This window comes from Stenella coeruleoalba, assembly GCF_951394435.1.
Source record: "Stenella coeruleoalba genome assembly, chromosome: 19".
NCBI classification, from domain to species: Eukaryota; Metazoa; Chordata; class Mammalia; order Artiodactyla; family Delphinidae; genus Stenella; species Stenella coeruleoalba.
Window position 1 is genome coordinate 16,842,452 of NC_137165.1, and position 12,258 is coordinate 16,854,709.

A 12,258-nucleotide genomic window follows, 5' to 3' on the forward strand; every position below is an offset into this window, starting at 1 on the left:
AAGAAGCCCTTGCAGGAGGCGGCTGAGGCCTAGTGACCACAGTTCTCAGGACTTCCCGGGTCCTCCCTCCCCCCGCTGGCTTCCCTCACCCGCTCGTAATGATCTCTCTGTCTTACAGTATAAGAAACAAAACTGAGACTCCAGGACGTAGTGAGTGCAGCTGCCTTGGAGACACTGATATTGAGAGCCCTCGCTTCGCCCGGCCCTAAGCAGCAGCAGCAGCAGTTTTGGAACATCCACTAGCCTCGTTGGCTGGGAGCAGGAAGTCAGGGGTAGGAGAAGCAGACATTTGCTCAGACGGATCTTCTTGCCATGTTTGTGTCTCCCTTATGTTTGCTTTTCCAGCTGGTTATGATGTGAGATTTGGGGAGAATGTGTTTTCTCACTTTGCACTGAAAGCGATTCATTTACTCTGGGCATCATTCTTTGAGACCCAGAGCTGGCGTGCCCTCATATAGCTTCCTGTACAGAGGGCAGGGCATGGGTTTAACAACCAGACAGATCTGGATTTGAATCTCAGCTCAGCGGCTTTTCAAGGGTGTTGGCTTCAAGTCCAGTTTCCTCCTTCATTAGGATTAGATAAGATGAAATCAAAGAGCCTGACGTAGGACATGGTATGCGGTGGGGCCAGTAAACATCCCTCTGAGGAAGCCGTCCTCTGCTGCTCCCACGGTGCTCACACATCTCTCTAGCTCTCTCCACATCAGGTCTTAGTTCCTTGTGGGCTGGTCCCGTCCCTGCCTATCACCCCAGGCCTCTGATCCCCTGCAGGTGCACTGTGCCCAGCAGTCCGCCCAGCAGCTGCTCTTCCTGACACCAACCCAGAGAGGCAGAAACCCTGGTCCTTGCCAGAGTGGCGAAACAAAGAACGCCAGAGCAGCTGCAGTAGATGCCGGCGCGTTCAGGCTGTGTGGACCTGTGATCTGTTTTGAGCGGCCCTTGCCTACTTTACTCCATCTTAGCAGGAAAGCGGGGAGGAGCAAGCCAGCAGTCATGAGGTTATTGTGAGCCTGAAATCAGTGGAGAATGCAGACCTGGGTCACATCCCAACTCTACACAAGTTACTCTTGGGTCACTTACCTCCTCTCCTTCAGCTTCTGTTTCCCCGCCTGTCCAGCGGAGTAATGACCATACCTACCACAGGGGGCCACGGTGAGGAGTCATAAGCCCTAATGTACACCAAGTGCTTCACCCAGAACCCGGCCTGGGGAGCCAGGGAGAAGGGAGCTCAGAGGGGTTGAGCCCCTTTTCAAGGTCACAAAACTGCTAAGCCAGGTCTGTGAATGTACCAAACACTATAGATTTAGGAGGGAAAGGAGAGCAGCCAGGAAAGAGGGAAGGAAGGGTGAGAGGGAGGGAGGGAGGAGGGAGGGAGAGCAGCAGGGAAAGAGGGAAGGAAGGGTGAGAGGGAGGGAGGGAGGGAGAGCAGCAGGGAATGTCGGGGTAACTGGCCGGAGTGGGCAGAGCAGCCAGGAGATACGGGGAGAAGCCACACCAGGATGCGAGTGTCCCCCGAGGACTCTCAGCCCGAGGATGAGCTGGCGCACATCTGTGTCCTTGCAGTCATGGGACTTAAAGTGACTGAGATACCCCCACGAGCACTCAGCTGATCAGCAGATAATGAAGTAAATACATCAATTTGTGAAAGCTCTGGTGTATGTTGTTCCCTACTGTGTGCTGTCATACTAGATGCTGAGGATTAGAGATAGGCGAACAGAAAGCTGCCTGGGAGGGATCATTCTTCAGAGTCCTAATTCGTTAATTGAAATGTCCAATCCTAGGTAAAAATAAAAATTCAGAACTTGAATTAAGGTGGTGGTATCTCCCCTCTTCCAGTTGGGATCTGCTGCAGTGGGAAACCCGCTGTCAGAGAAGGGGGCACGGGTGGGCGGCCGTTGCTAACTTGGGGGTGGGGCGGGAGTGGAGGGGCATGCCAGGCAGAGGGGCAGTTTAAGCAAAGGCTCCAAATAGCACCACTTGCTCAGGAGCTCCCACGCTGTTCAGTGTGGTTGAGACCCTGTGGACGGAAGAGACAGTTCTACAATCATCTCTTTATGTAATTGTCTCCCACCTGAGAGTGAACCCCTGGAGGGCAGGGACCATGTGCTGGTAAGTGCAAAATCTTCTGGGCCAGCTGTGTGCCTGCTGCCCAGGTGGTGAGCTGTAAGCATTTGTTGAATGGGAGAATGATAATACCAGGCAACCTGATGTCTCTCTTTTGTTAGAGTGTTTATTGCTTTTTAATAATGGGGGAGGCTGTGAGGTGGTGATTATTTCTTGGCCAAGCACTGGGGTGTGTGTGTGTGTGTGTGTGTGTGTGTGTGTGTGTGTGTTCTTATCACTGATGCTCAAATAAAGTCTTAATATTATTATGAAAGTAGTTTTGACTTTGAGAATCCCCTGAAAGGATTTCGGGGATTCCCAGGAGTCCATGGACCATACTTGAAAATCACTGTTTCTATATGTACACTGAATAAAGCAGAATACAAAGTAGGTTTTTACCTCCCTTCTTGATACCATGCCTTTGTTAATTTGGCCTAAGATTGTATTCATTTTTTAAAGAACCAGTGTCATCTGATTGGTTTGCATTCGGCAGTTAACATGAAAAAAATCTTAGAAGACACGATGCTAGGGGAAGCAAAGAACACCTTCATAGGAGACGTAATGCTTAAGCTCAGTCTTCATAGAGAAAAGAATGTTTTTTCAGGTGAATAAGTGAGGCAAGTAGAGCATTCCAGATGGGAGGAGAAGCATGGGCAAATATGTATGGCATGAACAGGTTGGGGTGCTGGGAGAGTGAGGAATTTATTTGCAAGGTACAAGGGTGCCAGAGAACATCATGGACACGGCAAGAGAGAGGTCAGCAGTGGGGGTAGGAAAACCCACATCAGGTTGGGAATAGCAGTAGATGAGATTGGCGATTAGAGAGGCCTGCTTTGGGCCAGTGGCTGAAATTAACAGGCATAGGGGCTCTTGGGCTCAGCCAACCTCAAGGTTATGAGCCCTAGTCAGTTTCAGAGTTCTAATGCAGCTCCTTTTGTGCATTCATTACTCAAAGCTGAACGGGAACGGGTGCCTCCCCAGATGTCAATGGAAAGGGATTCGTTCTCTTCAGAGATGCTGTGTCTCCATGGTATTGACAGCAGCTGATTAACAGGAGGTAGAGATAGAGATATTCTGATGGTTTGGAGAAACCTGATCCTGAATGAAGCTATCCAAGTGCCCACTCAAGGGCATGCCCCTCCTTTGGGACCCACTGCTACCCATATAGACCCCTGTACTTCTCAGACAGGATGGTATTTATGGAATTAAAGGTCTCTCTGTTCCACAAGATAGTGAGTTCCAGTGGCAAGGATCATGACTTCAACCCATTCAGCAAATGCATGTGAAGCTCGTACTGTGTGCAAGGCACCATGCCAGGTATTGGTAGGGTACCTAAATTTAAGGCCTTAACCTGGATCCCAATTACATTTTCCTATTGATTTTGGCTCATAAGGCCAGTGTGTCAGAATTAGTAGAATGTGGATCTAGCATGATAATCACACTTCATTTCTTCATTTCCTCTGCTGTTTTGCCGTTTATTCATTAATTCAGTGAACATTGAGCACCTCTTGTGTATCAAAAATTCCATCTATCGTTTCATTAAGGTTGTGTTCTGGGTGGTTTAATTGCTCTGCTGATTGATCTGTATGGTTTCTGGAGATGTACGGAGAGATTTCATTTTGGGGACCCAGGATTATCCATAGGAATCTAGTTTTTTAATCAAACTAAAAAAAATATTTTTTTTTCCTGGAAGTTTTCTATTTATAGACATTAGCCCACATTTACACACACACACACACATAACATTTGCTGCTGACAAGTCTGGCTGAGAAACGGTGAATGACTTTGGAAACATGTCTTTTCTGACATTTTCACCTTACTATTACCGTAAATCTTTAAAATTCTTGAATTGGAGTGATAAGGAGAATTGCCCAAGGCTCCAACCTGTCAGTCTAGCCTCAAGCTCCGGCCTCTAGGCATGTAGGTCAATGAACACTCTCATTCTTTTTTTCATCTTAGCTGCAGTGTTGATTTCATGTTCTCTCTGGTCTAGGCCCCTGTGCATAATTGGCTGTGTCAGAAACTGCTGCTTGAGGAGCTTGGAACCCTCACACACTGCCGGTAGGAGTGTAAAGTGGGGCAGCTGCTTTAGAAAACATTTTGGAAGTTTCCCAAAATGTTAAACATGGAGTTACCATATGACTCAGCAATTCTACTCCTATGTATATACCCGAGGGAAATGACATACATCCACACAAAACACTTGTACACAAACGTTCATGGCTTTATTCATAATAGCAAAAAAAAAAAAACCCAGATAACCCAAATATCCATCAACTGATGAATAGATAAATAGATGCAGTGTAGTTATACAATAGTATGTAATTCAGTAATAAAAAGGAATGAAGTACCGATACACCCTGCAACATGGATGAACCTTGCAAACACTACGTTAAGTGAAAGAAGCCAGTCGCAAAATACAAAGATACATTGTATGATTCCATTTATGTGAAATATCCATAACAGGCAAATCTATGGAGACATAAAGTAGATTAGCCTCGGGGCTGGGAGGGGTAGGTGTTGGGAAGAGTGGGGTTTCCTTATGGAGTGATGAAAATATTTTAAAATTAGATTATGGTGAAGGTTGTACATCTCTGTGAGTATGTTAAGAACCACTGAATTGTATACTTTAAATGGGTGAATTGTGTGGTATGTGAGTTACATCAATAAAACTCCTAAAAATAAAACAAAATGCCAGGAGAAAACTGAATAAATCCCAAAGCATCTGGAAGGTAATACCCATACTATCATTAATTTCTAGAAAATTCTCTCCTTCTTGATTAGTTTCTTTTGAAGGGAACAATTATCTTCTCTTTCCAGTGGTGTCCAAGGCTGAATTTTTCTACTGGGAATGAGGGCCAATCCTCATGCCTTCTTTACCCACTGTGCTCACTTTGTAATCCTTTGGGGCAGTTCTCACTTTTCTTCAGAGAGAAACAAGCCGAGAGAGGCTAAGACATTTGTCCAAGGTCACATCTCAAGAACACACATCTCGGGCTTCCCTGGTGGCACGGTGGTTGAGAATCTGCCTGCCAGTGCAGGGTACACGGGTTTGATCCCTGGTCTGGGCAGATCCCACATGCCGCGGAGCGACTAAACCTGTGTGCCACAGCTACTGAGCCTGTGCTCTAGAGCCCGCAAGCCACAACTACTGAGCCTGTGTGCTGCAACTGCTGAAGCCCGTGCATCTAGAGCCCATGCTCCGCAACAAGAGAAGCCACCACAGTGAGAAGCCCGCGCACAGCAACAAAGAGTAGCCCTGCTTGCCGCAACTAGAGAAAGCCCGTGTGCAGCAACGAAGACCCAATGCAGCCAAAAATAAATATATTAAAAAAAAAAAAAAAGAAAACACACATCTCCCAGGTTGGGCCCTGTCTAGAGGTTGAAGGCTGCTCTTCCAAAGGCTCTGAGATGATAACCTATCTACTTTAAGTTATATTTAGAAAAAGTTTTTTATCCTCATCCCCTCTTAGAAGTCTAAGAGGTACAAAGGACTTGGGGAAATGAAGTGACTTTGGATTACAAAAAGTTTGAGTTTCCCAACTGGAGTGCCCTAGGCTTGTCACCTCTACCTGAAGCAACCTTAACCCATTATCCCAGTGTGCCCTACTTATATTGTCACTTTTTATGTGTGTCAGGGAATGAAAAGTGTTGGAAAGCTCTGGGGTCTTCTCCTTGGCATTTTCTGTGGCTGAAAGCACTGAACTGAGGTGCCTCTCTGATGTGTATACGGCTACCACAACCCAGAAAAAGACATCTGATCTTATTAAAAGATGGGCTAATAGCTATGTGACTTAGGGAAAGTTACTTAATCTTACTAAGCCTCACTTGTCTCATTTGTACAATGGAGATAAAAATAATAGCTGTCTCCCAGTGTAGTTCTGAGGATTCAGTGAGATGCTTCACCTAACATACTTAGCTGGAGCCTGGTACACAGGTAGCACTAAATAAATGTAGCTCCTATGCTTGTTAATTGCATGGGGTCTCCCTGCACTGGAGGTTGTCTGGAGCCAGTTTGGGCTTTCAGGCTGATTTCTTTCTGTACATTATTTCACTGATTAGGGAGAACAAACTCATTTTAACTTCTCCCTAAAAGCTCCCATCATAACAGAAATCTGAGGAGAGAGAAGGAATCATGTCTTCATGTCACAGGTGGGAGTTTGCAGGTCAGGGCACATGACAGAAGCTACCAGGGATTCTATTTGCACGAAGACCCTCAAGCCCTTCTGGGAGGCATGAAGACAAATTGAAACACAGGTTTGGCTCTGGACTGAGATGCTGAAGCAAGGAAAAGGGCAAAAGTTGCCTCTTGAAAACTTGGGGGATTGTCTTTCAATGTTTTTCTTATCTATTGCTGGGTAACAAGTTACTTCAAAATTTAGTGGCTCAGAACCGCCATGACTTATTATTTCTCATTATTCTGTTGCTCAGGAATTCAGGAAGGGCTTGTCTGGGTGGTGACAAGTAGTGACAGCTGGGTCACTCAGTCTGCTGCATTCAGATGGTGGCTGGGCTGAGCTGGAAGGTTCAGGAAGACTTCAAATACATGTCTGGCACCATGGCCTTCCTCTGTGGGGCCTCCCTCTTTCCCTATGTGGTCTCTCATTCAGAAGACCATGCGTTTCTTTACTCTGTGGTGGCTGCCTTCCTCAGAGAGCATGAGAGCCTCACCTTTTTCACATCCTTTTAAAGGCTAGGACTAGAGTGACACTTCTGCCTCGTTCTGGTGGTCAGAACGAGATTCAAGGAAAAAGGAAATAGACTGTACATCTTGATGGAACAAGTAGCGTGCACATACAATGAGGAGAGACGTTGATGGTGGCCACCTTTGGAGACCATCCACCACACCCAGTGAGCTGGGAACTTAAATTTTGGGAAGATAAAAACAATATGCTTTAAGTCAGACACTGGCTGAAGGAAGGACAACTTTGGAAGCAACACTGAGGTGCAACACTAAAAACGTTCCCCCAGCTCAGCTCAGGAGAAGCCATTCTCATCAATCTTAGAATCAGGGACTGAGGGAGAGTAAAAATGAAAGACTTTTAATAATTAGGTCGCAATATGACATTGCAAGAGCAAGGTCACTTTGTTCAGGATTCTGATAAAAGAATTTTAACTATGGCCAGAAGAGATAAGTGTTGGTGAGGATATGGAGAAAAGAGAACCCTTGTGCACTGTTGGTGGGCATGTAAACTGGTGTAGCCATTACGGAGAACAGCATGAAGGTTCCTTTAAAAAACTTAAAAATAGAGTTATCATATGATCCAGCAATCCCACTTCTGGGTGTATCGCCAAAGGAATTGAAATCAGGATCTAGAAGACATACCTGTACTCCCATGTTCACTGCAGCATTATTCACAATAGCAAGATATGGAAATGACCTAAGTATCTGTCAGTGGATGAATGGATAAAGAAGATGTGATATATGTAAATATACAATGGAATATTATTCAGTCACGAGAAAGAAGGAAGTCCTGCCATTTGCAACAGCATGGGTGGACCTTGAGGGCATTATGCTAAGTGAAGTTAAGTCAGACAGAGAAGGACAAATACTATATGATACCACTTATCTGAGGAACCTAAAACACTGAATTCATAGACAGTAGAGTGGTGGTTACCAGGGGCTGGGGTGTGGGGTAAAAGGAGGTATGTTGGACAGACTTCCAATTGTAAGATGAATATGTTCTGTGGGGTCTAATGTACAGCATGGTGATTATAGCTACTAATACTGTATTATAAACTTGAAAGTTGCTAAGAGAATATATCTTAAATGTTCTCAACACAAAAAAAGAAATGGTAATTTTATGAGGTGATAGAGGTATTAGCTAATGCTATGGTGGTAATCACTTTGCAACATATAAGTGCATCCAATCAACATGTCGTACACCTTAAACTTGTACACAATGTTGCATGTCAATTATATCTCAGTGAAGCGAAAAAAACCCAAACCTCTGGTCAGGAGAGTGTCTTCTCAGTGAGAGCAATGGAATCATGACGGGAGAAACAAGCCACAGGAATGAATGGGCTCACAGGAGTGAAATCAAGGAGGGTGATGTGGGGAATTCCCTGGCAGTCCAGTGGTTAGGACTCTGTGCTTTCACTGCCGAGCGCCCCGGTTCGATCCCTGGTCAGGGAACTAAGATCCTGCAAGCTGTGCGGTGTGGCCAAAAAAAAAAAGGATAGTGATGTGAACATAGCAGTGAAGAACCCCCAAAGACATGACTGGCTCTCTTCATGGGGAGCAGTAGGAAGGCATCAGACAGCTGAAACCAAGACCACCAGATGTAGGCACAGAGATGGCTTTGGAGGCTGTCACAGAATAGCCACAGTATGGCTGCCTGTGAGACCACGTGGGCAGCCTGGAACCTGGCTGGAGGCAGGAGAAGCACGTGAGGAGGCTGGGCGCCAGTGATAGCTACTGTACTTCTCCCTCAATGATTCATCTCCCAACTGGGGAAGCACATACATTTAGATTATATGTTTTTGGGGATCACCCTCCCACAGGGTAAAAATTAGCTAAGAATGGAGCACATGGCTGAAGAAATTATTTAAAAATACATCCTTTATTACTTGGAACCAATTGCTTTGAATTTCACTAAGGCAACCTTCACAAAGAAATAGCACCAAGGATGTCTGAGTATTCTCTTCAAAGGGCCCAAACATGGAATACTACTCAGCAATCAAAAGGAACTAACTGTTGATGCATGAACCAACTTGGGTAAATCTCAAAGGCGTTATGCTGAGAGAAGCATAGATTACATGTAACCAAGGTACATAGGTTATGATTCCATTTATATGACAGTCTCAAAAAGACAAAACTACAGCAATGGAGGACAGATCAGTGGTTACCAGAGGTTGGAGGTGGAGGGAGGATGTGTCTATCAAGGGGTAGCATGAGGGCCATTTTGGGGGTGAAATGGCTGTTTTGTATCCTATTGTGGTAACAGTCACATGAATCTCTACATGTGTTAAAATTCATAGACCTGTACTCTGCCGCCAGAAGTCAATTTCACTGTATGATTTTTCTTTAAATGGCCCAACCATCATTAATAGGATTTGGGGTCCTTTATGTTTTAGCTTCCTCCGTGGTCAAGGGAGGGTGGTCTCCCAACTTATTCTCTGTCCTCAGGAACAAAAGGAAGAAAGACGAGGCATTGCTGCAGGCAGGGATTTTTGAAAACGCCACCTTTTTAGGTTTTGCAGGGGAAACGAAAGAAGGCAGCGGGGAAAATGGTAGAGGGGAAAGAGGGGCTGGGAGAGGTGTTCTGGAATGACTTTTATGAGTTAATGTATTTTTAATACTTATTACCCGTCAGGCAGTAAAGCTGTAAGTGCTTTACTTAAATTTTCTCTGAGAGGTAGGTGCTATTGTTCGCCTCACTTTGCAGATGAGGGAATTAAGGCCCAGAGAAGTAAAGCAATTTGCCCAGGGTCACACACAGCTGGTGGGGCTAGGATTGAATTCAAAACCAGTGCCTGTGATCCCCATGCCATTAATCCTCCCTCCCGGTTCATGTCATTTCAGCCCCATACCTTTGAGTTCCTTGCTGCCTGGGCTTAAGATTTATATTTATTTTCCCTTTGTCCTGAACCTCAGGATTCGGTATTGGATGTGCTCTCCGTGTTTTCTTCCATCCCCGTCTCTTGCTGATATATCCCTCCTGGGCCGGCCTCTCAGCAGGCCCTCGTGTGATTTGGAAGAGTTACGGGAGGCGACAGCAGCAGCAGGCCGAGGTGTGGGCCTTGGCAGACAGGAGATGTCTCTCGGCATCCCCTGTGGGTCTCCTGCCTTGTGATGCAGGCAGCCATGATGCCTGGGCACACTTTCCTGCAGTCCCCGGCCTGGACAGCAGGAGCAGCCTCCTGCTCTTGGAAAGCTGGTGGCAGCCTCCCTGACCTTTCTTCTCCAGCTTCCAGATGGATTTGCAGCACTTCATTTCCTGTAGTGAGTCCTTTCTTGAGGTGCCTAGCGTGGTTTCCGTTCTCCTTACCAAACCCTGGATGAAGCAGAGCCTGGGGGCTCTATCCTCTCAGGAAAATCCTTTTAAAGGATTTATTCCTTATGAAATACAATTCTGGAAAATGAGGAAGTGGACTTGGGACGGAGACCCCATGGTAGATGTCTCTGGGGTGTCCTTCCTTGGAGTTGATTGGGTGAGCCCTCTTATCTACCTGGCAGTGACTGAGGGGCCTGGCCTTGGGGAGAGGAAGAAATTGACCAAAGGGAGACCTCCCAACCAGGTGATTCTATTCCAAACACGTTTTCCTTTTCTCTGGTTCTTGACTGCCCATTGCTTGTGTGAATGAAGCAGCAGGAGTTATTATTCCCAGTGTATAGTGAGGGAAACTGAGGCACAAAGAGGCCTGAAATGGGGTAGTGTATGGCAGATCCAGGGAGAGCATCTCTCTGCTCTGTCTCCAAGTTCATCATCTCATCACCAGAAAACCAGAAAGATTCTAGGGGAGGTGAGGATGGGGCGGGAAGATGTATTAAGCACCTATTACGTTCACAGTGTTAAGCACTTTCCATGCAATAGTTCATTTGATTGAAATTTCACAAAGTCCTGCTTTATGATTCCCATTGATGAGAAAAATGAGGCTCAGGGAGGTTACATGAGTTGCGGAGGCACACAGTGGTAGACACGAAATTCAAACCCAGCACAGTCGAGCTCCAAAGCCCGTGTTCTTCCTCTATACCACTACCCTTGGATAGCTGCGGCTGTAGGGGGTGTCCTATTGGTCGTTTTGGGGGCTCTCTCTGCAAAAGTGCCTGTGTGTGCTGGTGGCTGTGTTAGGCTCTATATATAAATGCTTAGATTTAGATCCTGGCCTCTGAGATCTTCCAATTTAAGATGAACATCATTCATTTCTAGGACTCTAACTTGCTTTTTTAGTGCTTTACGTGTGTTAGCTCTGATCCTCATAAACCATGCAAAGTGGTTGATTATCTTCATTTTACAGATGACAAAACTGAGGCTCAGAGAGGTTAAGTAACTTGTCCAAAGCCACACAGCTAAGTGTCAGAATGCGATTTGGAGAGGACGCGGGTCTGCCTGACTCCAAAGCCTGTGCCCACCACTGGGTACCACACAGCCTGCAGTGCAATAAGGGACACGACCAAGTAGACTCTCACATAGTCACGTGATCAAATGTCATGAGGTTTTTAAAAGATGATCATTAAAAATAATCTTTAGTGAAAAGAAAAATGCCTATGATATGAAGCTCCCGAGAAAAAGTAGTACACAAAAGTGTATGTACAGTGAGATCATTTAACAAACACACCATCAGACAAACTTGCCTATGTAGAGAAACGGAAATTGGAGAGAGAGCCACCAAAGTGTGAAGAGTGGTAGTGAAATTATGGGTAGCTTTCTAGCTTTCTGAATTTGTCACATTTTCCTTAATGGAAAAAAACTCCCATATATATATTTTTAAAAGATGGCCACTCCAACATGGATAAACTGAAGCACGGGTCTAATATAATAACAGAGGGAAACCACTCAGACCCAGCCTCAGCCAGCTTCTGACCATCTTTGAACATTCACTGTGGGTACCAGCCTGGGGTGGGCCCTGAGGCTTGTCTGTGTCTCCCCAGCTGTGCTGTAAGTTCCTATGGGACAGACTGGGTCCTATTCATCTTTGTGCCCCCAAAGCCAAAAGCAATGCCCTGTGTGTGGTAAGAACACAATGAGAGTTGAAATAGAAAGACTCTCCAGGGTTGTTTTTTTAGGACTTGTGACTTGACTTGGAGACCTGACTTGCCATCCAAGCCTCTGGGACTAGACAGGAACTAGATTTCACAGCGTCATCAATGCACCAATAAGAGAAGCATCCAAAGGACTCAGTTCTCCTAAACCAGTCTCATCGTTATTCCCCATCTTCTCATTATTCTGCCATCTTCTCTGATTAGAGAAGACAAACGTCTCCGTCGTTCAGAGACCCTTACATTTTGGGGGGTTTAATATACAACATTCAATTTTCATTATCCAATTGCTATTAATGTATTGTGTACATGGCCCTTGCTGACAAGAATCTCACTATATTGTGGGCCAAACCATGTCCCCTACAACTTAACGATGACCCTGAAAGGCGCTTCTGATCTAGCTTCTTCCTGGCTCTGGCCTCCTCTCCCAGGGCTCCCTCCTCAATCCTACT

General features: G+C 45.7%; 1 protein-coding gene across 5 annotated transcripts in view; it reads left to right on the forward strand.

The window, feature by feature from the left end:
• Positions 1-12,258, forward strand: part of LYRM9 (LYR motif containing 9) — a 118,976-nt gene that overhangs the window by 54,596 nt on the left and 52,122 nt on the right. For 3 of the 5 annotated variants that reach the window (XM_079904528.1, XM_079904526.1, XM_079904527.1), the window contains exon 4: positions 119-1,315. In XM_079904528.1, coding sequence (XP_079760654.1) covers positions 119-136 — 18 coding nt within the window. In that variant the 3' untranslated portion in view covers positions 137-1,315. Of the gene's footprint in view, positions 1-118; positions 1,316-12,258 lie in introns of those variants that run through there. The other 2 variants (XR_013825038.1, XR_013825039.1) reach the window with 1 other exon arrangement.